The sequence below is a fragment of the Ornithorhynchus anatinus genome, chromosome 9 (genome assembly GCF_004115215.2).
Source record: "Ornithorhynchus anatinus isolate Pmale09 chromosome 9, mOrnAna1.pri.v4, whole genome shotgun sequence".
Lineage (NCBI taxonomy): Eukaryota > Metazoa > Chordata > Mammalia > Monotremata > Ornithorhynchidae > Ornithorhynchus > Ornithorhynchus anatinus.
Genome location: NC_041736.1, coordinates 36,317,358 through 36,335,898, shown reverse-complemented (window position 1 = coordinate 36,335,898; position 18,541 = coordinate 36,317,358). Strand labels below are relative to the sequence as shown.

At 43.6% G+C, this 18,541-nt stretch overlaps 2 protein-coding genes across 6 annotated transcripts in view; both read right to left on the bottom strand.

Annotated features, from left to right (window-relative positions):
- Positions 1-4,955, bottom strand: part of LOC103170172 (maestro heat-like repeat-containing protein family member 1) — a 59,431-nt gene extending 54,476 nt beyond the window's left edge. For 2 of the 3 annotated variants that reach the window (XM_029071958.2, XM_029071959.2), the window contains exons 1-2: positions 4,890-4,955; positions 3,554-3,656 (exon numbers count right to left, since the gene is read on the bottom strand). In XM_029071958.2, coding sequence (XP_028927791.1) covers positions 3,554-3,625 — 72 coding nt within the window. In that variant the 5' untranslated portion in view covers positions 3,626-3,656; positions 4,890-4,955. Of the gene's footprint in view, positions 1-3,553; positions 3,657-4,620; positions 4,858-4,889 lie in introns of those variants that run through there. The other variant, XM_039913119.1, reaches the window with a different exon arrangement.
- Positions 4,956-13,094: 8,139 nt separating this feature from the next.
- The window catches only part of RCAN2 (regulator of calcineurin 2), a 145,998-nt gene continuing 140,551 nt past the window's right edge, over positions 13,095-18,541 (bottom strand). For all 3 annotated transcript variants that reach the window (XM_029071704.2, XM_001511558.5, XM_001511523.5), the window contains one exon: positions 13,095-15,967. In XM_029071704.2, the coding sequence (XP_028927537.1) occupies positions 15,807-15,967 (161 nt within the window). In that variant the 3' untranslated portion in view covers positions 13,095-15,806. The remainder of the gene's footprint in view (positions 15,968-18,541) is intronic.

Here is an 18,541-nt window from a genome sequence, read left to right as displayed (position 1 = left end):
GTATTATTATTATTATTATTATTAATCATAATGTTGGTATTTGTTAAGTGCTTACTATGTGCAGAGCACTGTTCTAAGCGCTGGGGTAGAGACAGGGTCATCAGGTCGTCCCACGTGAGGCTCACAGTTAATCCCCATTTTACAGATGAGGTAACTGAGGCCCAGAGAAGTTAAGCGACTTGCCCACAGTCACCCAGCTGACAAGTGGCAGAGCTGGGATTCGAACCCATGACCTCTGACTCCCAAGCCTGGGCTCTTTTCACTGAGTCACCCTGCTTCTCTATTGTCATTATTATCTACCCCAGTGCTTAGAACAGTGCCTGGCATGTAGTAAGCATTTTACAAATACCATAAAATACAACTTGTAAGGAATTTGTTGGGACTTGCTCAGTATGAGTTTAACTAAGGCACTCCCTTCTTCCACCACATGTAATACTGATTACGGCACGTTTTGGATAGAGTGCAGATAGGGAACTGGGGAGATTCTTCCTCCAATGCCTGTCTATCTGGGTAGAATGTAATATAGAGAAGCAGTGTGGCTCAGTGGAAAGAGCCTGGGCTTCGGAGTCAGAGGTCATGAGTTCGAATCCCGGCTCTGCCACTTGTCAGCTGACTGTGGGCAAGTCACTTCACTTCTCTGGGCCTCAGGTCCCTCATCTGTCAAATGGGGATTAACTGTGAGCCTCACGTGGGACGACCTGATGACCCTGTATCTACCCCAGCGCTTAGAACAGTGCTCTGCACATAGTAAGCGCTTAACAAATACCAACTTTATTATTATAACGTTGGAAGGATGGGTGCTGGAAACCCATCTGGCAGGGCACCTGCACCTGAAGACTAAGGTTTAGACTGTAATCTCCCTGTGGCCTCATGTGGGACAACCTGATGACCCTGTATCTCCCCCAGCGCTTAGAACAGTGCTCGGCACATAGTAAGCGCTTAACAAATACCAACGTTATTATTATTATTGTTAACGTGCTTAGCAAATTCCGTTGTATCATACTCTCCCAAGCGCTTAGTATGGTGATCTGTTTACAGTAAGTACTCGATAAATGCCGTTGATTGATTGACTGAAGAAGAATTTCCTATCTGGAATGAGTATCCAGGGCAGGTTACCTTTGGGGATGCACATCTGGGAGTCAAAGGACTTTTTTTTCCTACAACATTTATTGTTTACTTATGTCTCAAACACTGTTCTAAGCACTGGGGTAGAGACAAGTTAATTAGTTTGGACATAGTCCATGTCTTATATGGGGCTCACAGTCTTATTCTCCATGTTACAGATGAGGAAACCGAGGCACAGAGAAGTTTAATGACTCACCCAAGGTCACACAGCAGGCAAATGGTGGAGCCGGGATTAGAACCTGTGTCCTTTGTGACTCCCAAGCCCAGGCTTTATACACTAGGCCACACTGGGTTCTAATCTTTTTATTTACTGGGCCACACTAGGTTCTAATCTGGCTTAGTGGAAAGAGCACGGAGTCAGAGGTCATGGGTTCGAATCCCAGCTCTACCCCTCGTCAGCTGTGTGACTGTGGGCAAGTCACTTCACTTCTCTGTGCCTCAGTTACCTCGTCTTTAACATGGGGATTAAGACTGTGAGCCTCACGTGGGACAACCTGATCACCCTGTATCTCCCCCAGCGCTTAGAACAGTGCTCTGCCCATAGTAAGCGCTTAACAAATACCAACATTATTATCATTATTAATCCTGGCCCTGCCATTTAGCTACACTGTAACTTTGGGAAAGTCATCTCCGTTCTCTGTGCCTCGGTCATCTCGTCTGTAAAATGGGGATTCAATACCTGACCTCCCTCTCACTTAGACTGTGAGCCCCCAGTGCTTGGCATAAAGTGAGTGCTTAACAAATGCTACCATTATTATTATGCCTTCAGGAACTACCTCTATGCGAACGGCTCCCGAATTTACTTTGCCAGGCCTGACCTCTCAATTCTTCTGCAATTTCCTCCTGCTTCCAGGCCAGCTGTGCACGAGGTTTCTTCTAATGTTGCTCCTCCACAACGTTTCCAAGATCTGCCCTAAACATTCCATCCACATGACCGCTACACTGGTCCAGTAACTGTCGTTTTCTGGCTTGCCTACCAGAGATACTCGTAAATACTCTTGACCGATAGATTAGGTTGGTTACAAAATTTCTTTCTTTGAAGATCTTGAAGGCTAGAACATATTCCTATCTCTTCCCACTGCAGTCCATACTTCACTCTGCTGTCCACATCATTTTCCTACAAAATGATGTAGTCCATGTTTCCCCACTCCTCGAGAATCTCCAGTGGTTGCCCATCAATCTCCACATCGAACAAAAATGGCTTACAATCGACTTTAAAACAGTCATCTTGCCCACTCCTACCTTACCTCTCTGGGCACTTGTCAGCTGTGTGAACTTGGGCAAGTCACTTCACTTCTCTGTGCCCCAGTTCCCTCATCTGTAAAATGGGGATGAAGACTGTGAGCCCCACGTGGGACAACCTGATTACCTTGTATCTACCCCAGCAGCTTAGAACAGTGCTTGGCACATAGTAAGCGCTTAACAAATGCCAACATTTATTTATTTATTTTTACTACGACCCAATCTGCACATTTCTGTCCAATGCCAACCTACTCACTGTACTTTGATCTCATCTAGCCTCTAGCCCGGAACTCCCTCCTGCTTCACAGCTGACAAACGATCGGTCTCCTCACTTTCAAAGTCTTATTAAAAGTACGTCTCCTCTAAGAGACCTTCCTCGACTAAGCCTTCATTTCCTCTTCTCCCACTCTCTTCTCCATCGCCTTTGCACTTTGATTTGCACCCTTTGTTCATCCCACCTTTAATCCCACAGCACTTTTTTATGGTATCTGTTAAACGCTTATTATGTGTCATGCACTGTACCAAGTCCTGGAGTAGATACGATGTTGTCGGGTTGGACCCAATCCATGTCCCACATAGGGCTCAGAGTCTTAATCCCCACTCTACAGATGAGGTGACTGAGGCAAAGAGAAGTGAAGTGACTTGCCCAAGGTCACGCAGCAGACGAGTGGCAGAGCGGGGATTAGAACCCAACTCCCAGGCACCTACTCTCTCCCCGGGCAACTAGCACTTAAGTGCATATCCATTATTTATCTATATTAATGTCTGTCTGCCCCTCTAAACTGTAACCTCCTTATCGGCAGGGAATGAATCTACAAACTCTGCTGTATTGTACCCTCCCAAGCACTTAGCTCTGCACATGGTAATTGTTGGATAATAATTGATTGATGCCTATCTATGAGAATGTCTAAAGTATTGTTTTCTGTGTTGGTATGGCTCTTTTCAGGATTCATTCATTGGGTTGTATTTATTGAGCCCTTACTGTGTGCAGAGCACCTTACTTAAGCGCTTGGAAGAGTCCAATAAAACAATAAATGTTTGCATTCCCTGTCCACGATGAGCTCACGGTCTTCTCTGGTTCTCTCCAGGGGTCTCTTTCAAGGCACCATATCAAACAATCTCACCACCATTCCCATGACAGAGACCTCTTCAGGGTGAGCTAACCTCAAACCTCTGCTCACCTTACCTGTGAATATAGTGCTGAGAATTCAGTGATTGGGTCCACCAGCGGGGTCCCAGTATCTGCCTCTTTCTCCATAGAAGAAAATACTGTTCTCTATGGGTAAATACTACAAAGCAATAAAAAAATACCCAAAATTAAGGAGCGGCGGGGAGGAACAGCATCTTACACATTAAGATAGGATAGGTGCCATTTTTCAGAAGAACGCTGATGTCATCGGAACCTAAAATGTGTCTCGGGGATGGCTCCCGAATCTTCCCCGTCCCGTTCCCCCCAACTTTCTTCCCTCTCCAGATCATCATGTTTCTCCCCCCGGCCCACCCCCCCGACGCCCACACCAGAGGCATCATGGAGAAGTGGATAGAGCACAGACCTGAAGTCAGAAGGTTCTGGGTTCTAGTTCTGGCTTCACCACTTGTCTGCTGTGTGACCTTGGGCAAGTCACTTCACTGCTCTGGGCCTCAATGACTTCATCAGTAAAATGGGGATTGAGACCGTGAGCCCCATGTGGAATAGGGACTGTGTCCAACATGATTTACTTATACCCACCCCAGCGCTTAAGACAGTGCCTGGCACATAGTAAGCACTTAACAAATACCAAATTATTATTATTATTAAGTCTGTGTGAACTGTGAGCTGTCAATGTGTCTATTATATTATGGTGTACTCTCCCAAGTGCTTACTACAGTGCTCTGCACATATTAAGCACTCAATAAATATGATTGATAGATTGATTGTTAGGTGATTGGTCACCCTAGCCAGAAAGTTCCAGTGAGCAGATCTAGAAGTAGCTGGACCACAAGCTGAGCACTGGAAGGGGTAGAATGGTTTTTTTCTTTTTTAAATATGGTATTTTTAAAGTGCTTACTATGTGACTGGCACTGTTCTAATCAGGTTGTATACAGTCCCTGTCCCACATGACCCTCACAATCTTAATCCCCATTTTACAAATGAGGTAACTGAGACAGAGAAAAGTTAAGAGTCTTGCCCAAGGTCATTCAGCAGATTAAGTGGCAGAGCCGAGATTAGAACTCACATCCTCTGATTCTCAAGCCTGTGCTCTTGCTTCTCACCTCTTTTCAATCAACTTTTGGGTTTCAGCTAATAGTTCTAGACTGTGAGGGAAGAGCTGCCTAGACCAGGGTGGTCTCTTGTAGATCATCTGGGCAGGGATGTGTCTCTCCTGGCCCAGTCTCATCTCTGCCTCCATCTGCCACTCTCTGGGCCTTGGCTTTTCCGCACAGCAAAAAGCCAGGCTGGCCGCAGAGGAGATCTGTTTATAATCGGCTTTGGCTCTTCAGATGCAAAACCTTTCTTCTTCCTTCAGTTGGTAGTTACCTACCCATCAGGGAAACATCTCCAACCCCCACCTCGCCCTCTCGGAGCCTCGGAACGTTGAAGAGATGGGGGCCATTGGCAGTTAGGGACTTGAGTGGCAGTTAGGACAGTTGGGTGCAGACCAGAGCTATGAGGCGGGTAGTCAGTGAGTGAATGAAGCAGCTGATCCAGGGCGCATTGTCAGAGAGGGTTGGCGGTGGGAACAATATGTGAACAGAGAACTGGGAAGGGAGGGCAGTGGCTTTGGAAAAATGAGGATGGGTCAGCATTCCCCGAGGAGAAATGCTCTATGTTTGGACAGACTTCTGAAGGATGCTATTATATGATGCTGTGTGTATACACCGTGTGAAGGATTGATGGAAAGATGTCATACGGAATGGGAGAGGGTGGCACACATTTTCCTACCTACGTTTGGACAGACTTCTGAAGGATGCTATTATATGATCCTGTGTATATACACTGTGTGAAGGATTGATGGAAAGATGTCATACGGAATGGGAGAGGGTGGCCAAATGTCTGAAGCTCATCCTGGTGAGAGGAGGAGTCACTCAGCAAAAGGGCATCTTGTGCTAGGAAAGTTCAGTAGGCTAAGAAACTATGCTTAATACAGTGCTTTTCACACAGTAAATGCTCAATAAATATGGTCAAATGAATAAGAAACTAGGGAATTACCAATAACTCCGCTACAAAGAGCCACCATTATCTGATGTTAAGTCAAAATGGCTGTTAGTCTCTCTATTCCTCAGGGAAAAAGCTGTGAAGGTTGAAGAGGAAAGGCAGGTGTGTAAGCCCAAGTAAACTTTGCAGACTGAGGGAGCAAACATCAGCACTAGAATTCAATAGCGCTGTAGCAAAAAAAAAGCACTAAAAGAAGGGCATTCTAAAGAAGGATAGTTGTAAAATAGAGATATTTTCATTATCATTCTTGTTCAGCGCTATGTTAAGGGATTCAACTGAGAAAACCCTGCCCACTGGATTCCTGAAGATTGTTCTGTTACATTCTGGAATGAAACGATCTCGTCTTCCTAATGAAATGTTGAAACCCCCACAGATCAGCATTGCAGGGCCATTGTCAATTAATAACAATAATAGTTATGGTATTTATTCAGCACCTACTATGAGCTAAGAACTGGGGTAGATACAAGATAATCAACTAATCAAAATTAAGACCGTCCCTTTCTAACTTACTTGAGTGTTTGGGCAGGAAAAGTTACATTGGAGAACAATCTCTTGCATCCTTTTGTTCCTAAACTGATCCAGGGAGAGGAAAAAATATTCAAGAATAAATGGGTATGAGGTGGGGGGGCTTGGGTGTGGGAATGCCTGGATCCCTGAGGAGAACAGAGACTTGGACATTGGAACATTAGATTGTAAGCTCCTTGAGTCCAGTAAGCATGCCTACTAATTCTACTGTACTCTATGCCTGCTAAGCACCTAATTAATATCATTGACTGATTAATTGACTGCCTTACATGTTGAGGCAGGAGCAGTTCAATCATTCTCAGCAGTTTTCTTTCTCAGTTCAATCTTTATAAGGACCTGCCTCATGCCAAGAGGCCAGTGAATGGTATTATATTCATAAATAAGTGTTCTTAACAAAACATGAAGCTAAGCTTGAACTGCAATATCTAAAATTATACAATAATCATAATAACTGTTACATTTGCTAAGCTTTTACACAAGCAATCAATTTCATAATCACTTCCAGTGTTCACAGGAAAATATTATGTGCTCTGTAAACATGACAGATTTAGGGGGCTTGGTTCAATAAACAAAAACCCTTCTTTCCTCTTCTCCCACTCCCTTCTGCATTGCCCTGACTTGCTCCCTTTAATAATAATGTTGGTGTTTGTTAAGCGCTTACTATGTGCAGAGCACTGTTCTCTTTATTTATCCCCTCTCTCATCCCCACAGCACTTATGTACATATCTCTAATTTATTTATTTATATCAATGTCTGTCTCCCCCTCCAAACAATGCTCGTTGTGGGCAGGGAATATGTCTGCTTATTGTTGTATTGAACTCTCCAAAGTGCTTACAGTGCTCTCCACACAGTAAGTGCTCAATAAATAAAATTAAATGAATGAAAAGTGAATGAAACTGTACATGTAAAGAAACATTTTTATATATGCTATCGGAGGGTCTCAGGAAAATTAAAAATGTCAAGTTAGAATTCATTCCTGCTCACAGATTGCCTTCAAACTCTACAGATGGGGAAACTCAAAGTCCATCAGGCTGCCCCAGAGGAGGCGAAGAGCAGTGGGAGCTCATAGATTCAGTTTACGGTTTATCAGCACACCCTACACAAGCTCTAGGAAAATAACAACTTTTCCCTGGACTCAGTTTCCCCGTGCACAATTTGTGAAGAACTTTGATTTGGGCCCAAGTCCCAGACATGCAGTTATGTGATTACACTACAGGGGAGGTGCCCAAGGGTGAACGGCTACAGGAGAATGCACATGCTCTTTGTTTAAATGTTTAGCATGACTAATTTTCACATGTTAAACGGCTCCAAGTTATTTCATCAAAGCAATTATTACTTTAGTGAAGGTTTTTATCCTGTCACTGTTTACAGCAGTCAATGGTGCTAAAAAAAGAAAAGGGTGGGATGCGGATAGGGGGAGGAGGAAGAAAACACAAAAATATCCATAGCCAAGGTGGTGGGGGTTGGATGGCTGAAAAGGGAGATTGGGTGAGGGTACTTTGGGGTCATATGTCTGAGGCAATTCATTCTCTCTCAACCAAGAGCGAGCGCGAGGAGGAAGGTCGAGAGTTGATCGAACGGTGTGCTCTTAATGCAAAAACTCGCCTCTTGCTGGTGCTCTTTGTCTCCTGTATAGGTGGTGGTGGTGATGGTTGTTGTTGTAATAGGAGTAATAGTGGTGTAGTAATAGTAGTGGAACAGTAATAGTAGCTGTCACAATAGTAATAATATTTATTAAGGACTGTGTGCAGGAAAGTGTACTAAGCCCCAGAAAAAAATTCACAAGAATTAGCCATGATTAAAACTAGGTCCTCTAGATAATGAGCTTGTTGTGGGCAGGGGATGTCACTGTTTTATATTGTTAAATTGTTATATAACCCCCCCGAGTGCTTAGGACAGTGCACTGCACTCAGTAAAAGTTCATAAATGTAGTTGACTGACTGACTGGCCCTCAAGGGGCTTACGATGTTTGTATATGAGTGAGGGAGAGGAGATTGGAGGTAGACACACCACGAACAGTGAATCAGTAAAACACTAAGGCAGTACAAAGCAAAAGGACAAGCCCACAAAATGAAAAGAAAACTAGGCAGGATGCTGTGGCTGGAGGAGCGAATTTTAGGCTCTCTGTGGTTCAGAGTTCAAGGCACACCCGTAGCCACCACAGCCAGACTTCCCAAGGTTTTCGTGCTCTGGGTGCTGTTCTTTTTCTTAGATTTGTAAAAAATGATTGAATTCTCTTGATTTTAAACAGATCTTGAAATGATCATCATTCTTTTTCTTTATATCTTTGGTTGCTTGCCAAAAATTTCAACACTATGGAGAACTCTGAGAAAGTTTGTGTCGTAATGACTGAGGCTGGGGAAGAATAAAAATTGCAAAATAGTCTAGTTCTAATTTGGCTGGAACACTTTGGGCTTATGATCTAGATTGAGAGATTTATAAACCCCATGCAAAATATCAATTTAAGAATATTAACTGCTGTAATGAGAGAAGAATGGATGATAAAATAAGTAAAAATAAAAATGATGAATACTAAAATAAAATTGAAAACCAGAGTCCAGTTCAGTTAACACTTTCATCCTTCGCACCTTTAAAATGGAAGCTTTTTCAGACACCAAGTATAATACAGCAGCCTGGAATAATAATAATAATTACTAATTATGGTACTTGCTAAGCACTTACTATGTGCCAAGCACTTTTCTAAGAGCTGGGATAGATGCAAGTTAAAAGTTCCTTTAAGCAGTTTATTCAAATCCTATTTGCTCTTCAGCTTTGATAATCATACCAATAATAATAGTAACAATAATAATAGTAATAACTGTGGTATTTGTTAGGCACTTGATATATGCCAAACCCTGTGTTAGGGACCATTGCGTATCTGCCCCGGTGCTTATCTCACATGGGGCTCACAGTCTAAGGGAAGGAGAACAAGAATTGAATCTGCATTTTCAGAATCTGCAGATTAGGAAATTGAGGGACAGAGTAATGAAGATACTTATCCAAGGTTAAAAAGCATGGGTGATGGAGACAGAATTAGAACCCAGGTCCTCTGACTCTGCCCGTTCTCTTTCCACTAGGCCACACTCTTTCTGAATGAAAGCAGCAATTTTTTTCTATCATGTGCACCCGAATCAGGCTCCTACCCTGGCCTAAGAAATCTCCTATTCTAGTTTGGGGTAAAATCAAAGACAAAGTAGAAAAGCCAAGCAGTTGTTGAGCCTGTGATTCCTAAATAAGAAAACTGTCCATCATTTCAGCCTATTCTTGGTTTCTTTCTCCTTTCAAACAAAACCAGTCTAATGTTGGCCATGGCTGCCTTTTAGAGATATAAACACTCCAGAATTAAACCAAATCTCAGTTCCCCAGACCATCTTTGAAAGGAACAGATGAATGAGTCTGATGGAAAACGTTCCCGCTTGAAATGTTTCCTTATTCAGATTTCACAAATGAAGGGGGAAATCTGCCAAGCCCTCAGTGATGTTGTGCATTTCAGCTGCTGGCAGGGACACACTGAACCAGAACTAAGATGACTCTGTTTTCCCGAATCGCTGACTTGTAATTCCCAATCACCTGCTCAGCACCTCCTTTTTCTGCACCGAAGCTTTCCAAATAATCCAGTGGGTAATAATCATAATAATAAAGGTATTCGTTAAGTGCTTATAATGTGTCAAGCACTGTGGTCATAGCTGGAGTAGATGCAAGACAATCGGATCGGATCGGATGTTTTTCACGGGGAGGGAAAATGGTTCATTTTAATCCCTATTTTATGGAAGAGGAAACTGAGGCACGGAGAAGTGAAATGATTTGCCCGAGATCCCACAGCGGGCCAAGCCGCCTCTCAGCACTGAATGTTCCAAAAACTGTAGTCAGGGAATAGCAAAGGGACTTGCTTGCTGGTTCCCACCACAGACCAACTGTTGCAGTTACAGGAAATAAATTTGAATTGTTGCCAAAAATGAATCGGAAACTCGTTTTACGTGCCTCTTAAACCATGCTGTTTCAAATGTAATGATGCCTGAGCAGCTATTCACATGAAATTTCCTTTAAAGGCCCAAACCAAGAATCTATCAGTGCTAAAGTAGCAGCTACTGAAGAGTCTACAGAATTCTAGTTGGAAGGCACAGCTCTCTGATTGTTCCTACTGGGCATCCATTCATTCGATGAGCATCCATCCAGTCATTCATTCAGTGGTATTTATTGAGCGTCGACCTTGTGCAGTGCACCGTACTAGATGAAGTAGAATCTAGTACTGGACACTTGGGATAATACAATCAAAATAAAAGACAAGATTCCTACTCTTAAGGATAGTACAACACTAACTGTAATGACAAAAACACTGGATAAATTGCCATGGAAACAGTTTTAATGGCAATTTGGTACTGGCTGGAACATGCGTAAGCTGAATTCTCAACAAGACCCCTTCCTGGGATTTGGCTTCTCCAGCTGAGACATGAGGAAAATGATATTTGGCTCTACCTACTTCCTAGAGACCCTAGGAGGATTCAAAGGTCAAGCTATTTTTCTAGATTGTGTTTTTAAGAAGATTGAAGGAAATGTTAATGGTTGGGTCGGTGTTGTGCTTAAACTGATACCTCAGGATAAAAATGGAATTGTCACTGATGTTTGGTTGTTCCACCGATTTTGAGGAGCTGTCCCTCTTATTCCTTGCGCCACAGACTTGAAATGACTTTTGAGAGAAAATCCTGCTTTTTTTTATGGGATACCTGAAAATTTTAACTGAGAAAAATCCCTTGTTTCCCACAGGCTATCATTTACCAGCCTAGTAGTTATAGGCCTCTAGGCATACATAAGTTACAAAAAAAAATTGCATATTGTCTTGAATTTTCTTTTTCTAATAATAAGCTATGGAAAGCTTTGAGAAATGGATATGAAACTGGTCTGAGCTTCTTTGAAGGAAGACAGTGTATAATCCAAGAAGAAATTTAACTCGATGTTTAAATTGAAAAAACAAAAACACTCATCTGTCCACAACTCTTAATCTGAGTAGCTAAGGGGCGAGAACAGAAATTTAATCTTCATTTTACCAGTGAGGAAACTGAGGCACACAAAATTAAGTGATTTGCCCAAGAGTTATGAACTATAATATGATTCAGAATAAAATCTGAAGGTCTCTAAGGACTCTTTGGGAAAAAAAATCCCTAAGGATGCATTTTATTTGTGCCTCCCCAACACAAGTGGGGTCTGTGGTGTAAAATAAAGCAGGAAGATTCCATATGCTCAGAAGATTTAAGTCTCTTACATGAGAAGAACACAGATCATCACATCTTGTGGTCAATGTACCCTTCAGACTCATGAAGGACAAACCTAAGCAATGATGTGTGCGGCTTGTTTTCACGAGTAAGAGGCATATGGCTTTTACTTGCATCACTGGGGTTGGGTAGTGGATGGGGAGATATTTTAAAGCGTCAGGTTGGAAATTTTCTATCCATCACAAAGGATGTGAGAGCTTAATAAAAGGGAGTCCCTGTAGGAATCACATCAGTATTTCCTTTCCAAACTTCAAATCTACAGCTTTGAACCGGTTTTCCAAAGCACTCATTTCCTGCAGAGCAAAAGTGCCTCAAGTCACTACAGTGAGTACACTTCCCTGTGCTTAGCAAAATGCTCCGCGCACAATAAGCCCTTAATAAATACCATTCGTGATCATTGAGGATAGACTTTTTGTTGAAATTTGTTAAGCACTTAGCACTGTACTAAGCGCTAGGATAAACACAGGCCCTCTAGACTATAAGCTCCATGTGGCCAGCGAATGTGTCCGCTTATTGTTACATTGTACTCTCCCAAGCACTTAGTACAGTGCTCTGCACCCAGTAAACACTCGATAAATACGATTGAGTGAATGAATGAACAAGCTTATCAGGTTGGATTGGATACTGTCCACGTACCTGAGGCACAGAGAAGTTGAAGTAACTTGTCCGAGTTCTCACAGCAGACAAGCGGCGGAGCCGGGATTAGACCTACGTGAAGAAAACTAAAAAAACTTGGGAGAGTACAATATAAAAGAGTTGGCAGACATGTTCCCGTCGATTAGACTATAAGCCCGTCATTGGGCAGGGATTGTCTCTATCTGTTGCCGAACTGAACCTTCCAAGCGTTTAGTACAGTGCTCTGCACATAGTAAGCACTCAATAAATACTATTGAATGAATGAATGAAGGTTTCCTACCCACAAGGGGCTTACAGTCAAGATGTCCGATTTGTCTACTGCATCGTATTTCCAAATATTTTCCTTTTTGCAGATTTCTTTTGAACCCACATTCTGAAAACTCTAGCTAAGGAAATGAGGTCAAGAGAGTTATAGCAAAGCATACCGTTTGGGATATTGATAGTTCAGCAACAACAGGGCACCGAGCTCCACAGCAAGACGTAGGTCTATGGGGCCATTTGTCCTGTTCCGCCATATTGCTTTGAGTCCCAGACCTTCCTCAAAAGACACAAAGATCACCTCCTAGTGCAAGTCTCAGCAGTGCCATCTATGAACCGCACAATCTCAATCGAGTGGATAACAGGATAACAGGATTCTAAAAGGGCCACCGTAGAGGAACTGAAACAGGAGAGTTCACAGACAAGAAGTGACGGCAGAACACGATTTGAAGGCACAAGGAGGTCCTCGCGCGACAGTGATACGTCGTTATTATTATTCTTTAAGGCCGTGGACTGTGAAAGGGCCACAACAGCATACATACTGGTCTCAGGGGCAGCAAACAGAAGAGGAGCTGCTCTTGCCTAGAGCACAGACTTGGGGACGACTGGGCTAATAACAAGGCAGCCTCGAAACCAGCAACAGGCCCTGCTTGCGGAAAGCATGAGTGTGCCAAGGGATACCCTGATGTGCACTTTTAAAAGGGCATTTGTCTTCTCAGCCGCTCCCGCGCACCATCTGTCGCCTCAGCTTCCAAGTCCAAGGAGAGTGCCCAGAAGTATTTTAGCCTGCAAGTTCTTTCCTCACAAAAGCCCAACGCAAATAAACCATGTGGACAAGAGTGTATCATTCACCAAATTTATTTGAAGTCCAAGCTCTCTGAGTGGTACACGTGCACAGATTATTCATTCAGTGGGACTGTCGCCCTTTTTTTAAACTCTCTTAGAATTGAAAAGAATATGGGGTTTGCATAATGTGTATCGATGCAAATGCTGACTTCACAGTGCTAGTAGGCCCCGGTGATGCCTCTTCGATGAATCTCCTCCATTTACTTCTCCACAAGAAATCGCTCCCCTCTTCACTGAAATGACAGAGTCGCTCAGATTGGGAACAGATTAATACCGAGACAAGGAAGGACTTCCATTTGGCAGAGGCACGATCAATCCTTCAAACCATCGGACAGTTAGATCTGCTCTAATGTTAAGTGCTAATGCTGTGAGGAGATCTAGAGCATTTCCACTGGCCTTTAAAATCAATCGGTCCATCACATATACTGAACACTTACTGTGTCCAAAGCATTTAACTAAGCATTTGGGAGAGTACGATATAAAAGATTAGGCAGACGTGTTTCCTGCCCACAAGGGGCTTACAGTCAAGATGTCTGATTTGTCTACTGTGCCATAGTTCCCAATATTTTCTCTCATGAGGATTTCTTTTGAACCCGCATTCTGAAAACTCTGGCTTAAGGAAATGAGGTCAAGCGAGCTATAGCAGAGAATGCAGAACAAGAGAACTAGCTGGTCGTTATGGGCAGGAAACGTGCCTGCAAACTCTGCTGTATTGTAGTCCCCTAAGTGCTTAGTACAGTGCTCTGCAAATAGTAAGCGCTCTGTAAATACAGTTGATTGATTGTTGAGTTTTCCCTCTTTAACTCAAAGTAATGAAAAACAGATTCCATAAGAGGGCAGTATTTCTTCACACTGAAACCTCTTTAAAAACCACTGACTTGTGGAACTTGGGCCGAGAAACAGTGCTTTACACCCAATGTTACAACGGGTTTTAACCTATATTCCAGAAAAGATCCCGTTTTTTTGTGTGTTTTTTTTTTTTGCTATAGCTTATCTCCCAGGGGCAAAGCTCTCCTTGATTCCACATATTTGTTTTATCACACCAAAACGGGCATTCTAATATACATATGCCTCATATTTCTGTAATTTCCATTTATGATGGAATTATACACTCTCAGAGAAAACAATGCAACTCCTTCAATCTTTTCGCCGTTTTCTTGGTTTCATTGTGTATGTGTGTGTGTGTGTGTGTGTGTGTGTCGTTGTGGCAACAAAAGTCTTTTCCCACTCCATCCTAGCTGGCATCATACATCAAACTAATTTATAATGTACAGTAATAGATGCACTATGCCGGTATCATACAGCAGAAGATAAGAGTTTACAGGTGTATATTTTGTAATGCACTTTGGGAGAGAGGAATAGAAAACTGCATTTACCCAAAACAAATCTTATGTACAGCTTGTGGGAGTGGGAATCGGGGGAAGATATATTGATCTTTTTATTTTCTATTTTAGTGTAATCAATTACTATTATATTTGGGAAAGAAATTATCGTTCACTTGGTTAAATGGAGAAAAAGTGCATATATTTTAAGAGCAGAGTGTTTATTACTTAGTTATAATCTAGCAGGAGAGGTTTTGAACCCCTTCAGTACTCAGTTATTTAGTCCAAATCTTGAACATTACATGAATGATTTAGCAAAAATGCATAAATTGATGTTTCCAGGCAGGTAAAGGATGAACACTCACAAATAATAGCATCATCCCTTTGGCTAGCACAACTGAGACATTAATATAAATATACAAAAAAGAATGTTTAGATACTGTAAAGCTACCTATGACAAACGTAATCATTTCAGTCTCTCAATCTGCACATGCACCCTTAATAGGAATAGGAAAGCCCTCTCTACACGAGGGGTGTCTCTAACTCACCGAGAAACATCTTTGGGGTTAATCTCCCCTCTAGAAATTTAAACTGAGATGTACGAAGAACTTTCCCAAGAGCACACGCCAAACAGAAAAGAAAAAAAGGTCAAGTAAGGCCTGCCTAGGCTGACAATCCAAATGACTTTGAAATCTACCTAGCGCTCACTGCAGTCTACTGGATGCAGAAAACGAATGGATTAGACTGAATCCTCCAATGATTCCAACGGATGCTGGTGACCATGCTTAGCATATGGAGTGATGGGTTTCTCTCCCAAGAGCTTAGTCGGTGCTTCGCACACCATAAGCACTCAATAAATACGACTGAATGGACCAATGAATGAATGGGTTGCAGAGGACTGAGTGAGACAAGAGGATAGCATTTCATAGGCAGTCGAAGTTCAAGGGTATGTATGGTCCTATGACTGTGGCTAGGAAAAACACTCAATACACCTCAGGGTGAGGCCTGACAAAGCAAATAAAAACCCGACGGGGGTGTTTATTAGGTGACGCTCCTGGGTTTTCATTAAGGGAGTGGGAATACGTCGGATTTTGACAAGGACGTACTTGACGTGATGTCATCTTAGCCCAGCCCGTCGGGTGAGATGCGTGACACTTTTGCGGTGAACGACATGGCTCGGGAAACGTAACACCACCTCTTCCTAGCCCTTGGGTGGCAAGGCTCGATTATGGGAAAGGGAGACTGGATGAGCTAAGTGTCCAGGACTCTTTCAAGGCAGGTGATGCCTTCAGACACACCAATGCAAAATGAAACAAATGGAAAACCCTACAAAGAGAAGTCACGAGAGAAGAGAGGGATAATACTGTCTGCGGCATAGAGGAGAGCTCAGTTAGACACAGGCGGGGGAAGACCAGGGCGACGGGTCTGGACGATTTTGGGCTTGGGAGAGTTCTTGGTGTCTTCTTCCTCCTCCAGGTCGCTGTCGCACACATGCACCACCACGCTCGGTGTGGACTCGGTCCCTGCGTGCAGCTCGTACTTCTCTCCTGAAAACGAACAAAGAGGAGGGTGAGAAAAAGAGCTCGTGCCTGGGTCCCGTCAAACAGAGTACCATGCTTAGTACCGTGCTGGGGTCTCTGTGCTAGATGATCAGGTTGGAAACAGCTCCCGCCCCACTTGGGGTTCACAGTCTATGGAGGAGGGAGAACAGGCATTGAATCCCCACCTTGTAGATGAGGAAACTGAGGCCCTGGGAAGTGAATCATTCATTCATTCAATCGTATTTATTGAGCACTTACTGGGGGCAAAGCACTGTACTCAGCATTTGGGAGACGAGGATGTAACAATCATCAGGCACAGTCCCTGCCCACAGTGAATCGATCAGTCAATCAATCATATTTATTGAGCGTTAACTGCGTGCACAGCACGGTACTAAGCTCTTGGGAGAGTACCATCTAACAATCTTACAGACACATTCCCTGCCCACAACGAGCTTACAGTCTAGAGGAGCGACAAACCAGGGTCCTCTGCCTTAGAGGCCCGTGTTCTCTCCACCAGGCTTCTTCCTACAAAAGAAACAAACATTACTTTCCAGATGTGAGGTCTGCACACATAGGGAAATTAGCCTGTCTGACCAACCTGACTTACAGGCCATCTTCAGAGAGTGGAGGGGTAGGACGCGTGATGTAAATCCCAGAGGATTCTGCCACTTTCCTCCCTTCCCACGCCATTGCCTGAATTCTCTAGTGGGCAAGTCAAGGGAGTCAGAGGAATCTTCCCGGTTGAAGTCCCAGAATTTTCCTGGTCGCAGGCCTCGTTCCTTCTATAACAGAGTCTGTGAGCCAGTACTTGGTTGCGTGACTCAACTCGCAGATTTGCACGCCTCCTCCAGCCTCACTTCACTGTGGGATTTGGGTGAATCATCTCTGTGGCTCAGATTCCTCATTTGGAGCCTGCGAATATCGATTCACCTCACAAGGATGGTGTGATGGTCAATCTAGAAGAGTATTACCTAATTTCAAGATGCCCCCATTTTATGCATTCCCCCCCACTCCCTTCCTGGCGCACTTAGGTTCAAATTCTCATCATCTAACGGACTGCTTCACCATCCTTCTCGCTAACCTCCCTTCTTCCAGCTTCTCCCCCTCAGACTTCTGGATTACCTTTTTAAAATGTCATTCTATTTTTAACAATAAATAATAGTCGTGCTTGTTAATCAATCAAGAAAGCGAGCGTATTTAGTGATCACTTACTGTGTCCCGAGCACTATACTAAGTGCTTGGGGGAGAAAAATACAAAAGAACTGGTAGTCGCAATCCCTGCCCACAGTGAGCTGACAGTTCAGAAGACAAGCTTGACAGACCACATTTACTACGTGCCAAACACCATCCTAAATGCTGGGGCAGATACTACAAAAGCAGGTTGGACACAGTCCCCATCCCACACGAGGCTCACAATTAAATGTGTCACTGTGCTCCTCATCGTTCTTCAATCTTCACCCACCGTCCTCCGCATGAAGCGGAAGCTCCTGACCAGTAGTTTCAAGGCTCTCCTCCAGCACTCTCGCCCTCTGCCCTTTTCAGTCAGCACACCCCAGCTCATACTCTTCACTCATCCCCATCTCACTTTCTTCTTCTGCCTCCCTCCACACCCAACCCATACCTCACCTCCGTAGGGCACTGAAAAATCTGCTCTGCCATTTGACAGTAGAGGTTTCTGATCAATTAGTTGATGATATTTATTCAAGCATTTACTATTATCATTATTATTACTATCATACTTACGGTATTTGTTAAGCACCAATTATGCATCCAACACTGTACTAAGTGCTGGGGTAGAAATAAGAAATTCAGGTTGGACATGGTCTCTGTACCACATGGGGGTCACAGCCTAAGTAGAGGGAGTAGAATTTAATTCCCATTTTACAGCAGAGAAAACTGAGGCACAGACAAGTTAAGTGACTTGCCCAAGGTCACACAACAGACATTCAGGCAGAGCTGGGATTAGAACCCAGGTCCTCTGACTCCCAGGCCTGTGCTCTTTCCACTAGGCCATGCTGCTTTTGGTGCTTATTGGGTGCAGAGGACTGTGCTAACTGCTTGGGAGAGTACAATACAACAGAGTCGTCGTCGTTGTTCTTAATGGTATTTGTTAAGGGCTTACTAGGTGCCAGGCACTGTACTAAGCATCAAGTTCTCTGCCCACATGGAGCTTACAGTCTAGAGGGGGAGACAGACACTAATATCTTAAAGAGCATTTGAAGGCAAGTGCGTGAGTGACACAGAAGGGAGTAGGATGGGGAAAATGAAAAACACAGGGTCTCTCACGATGGGGGAAAACAACAGGGATCCTAAAAGTAGGTAACTAACAGGGATGACGAAGACCTCAGTGGAGGCTTAATTGGGAACTGTGAGCTGATCTAAGGCATCTCGGTCGGCTCGCTGCTGTGATCCATTTGGCCATAAATGGCTTTAGCCCATAGGACGATCGGCGGTGCAACATGCAACTCCCTCTCCCGCCTCTTCACTTGTTGTTCTTATTGTCCCAGCAGGGTTCTGACCAGAGAGTATAAGTGATACTGTGCAAGTCACTAACTCTATAATCCCTTCCTGAAGGGAAGG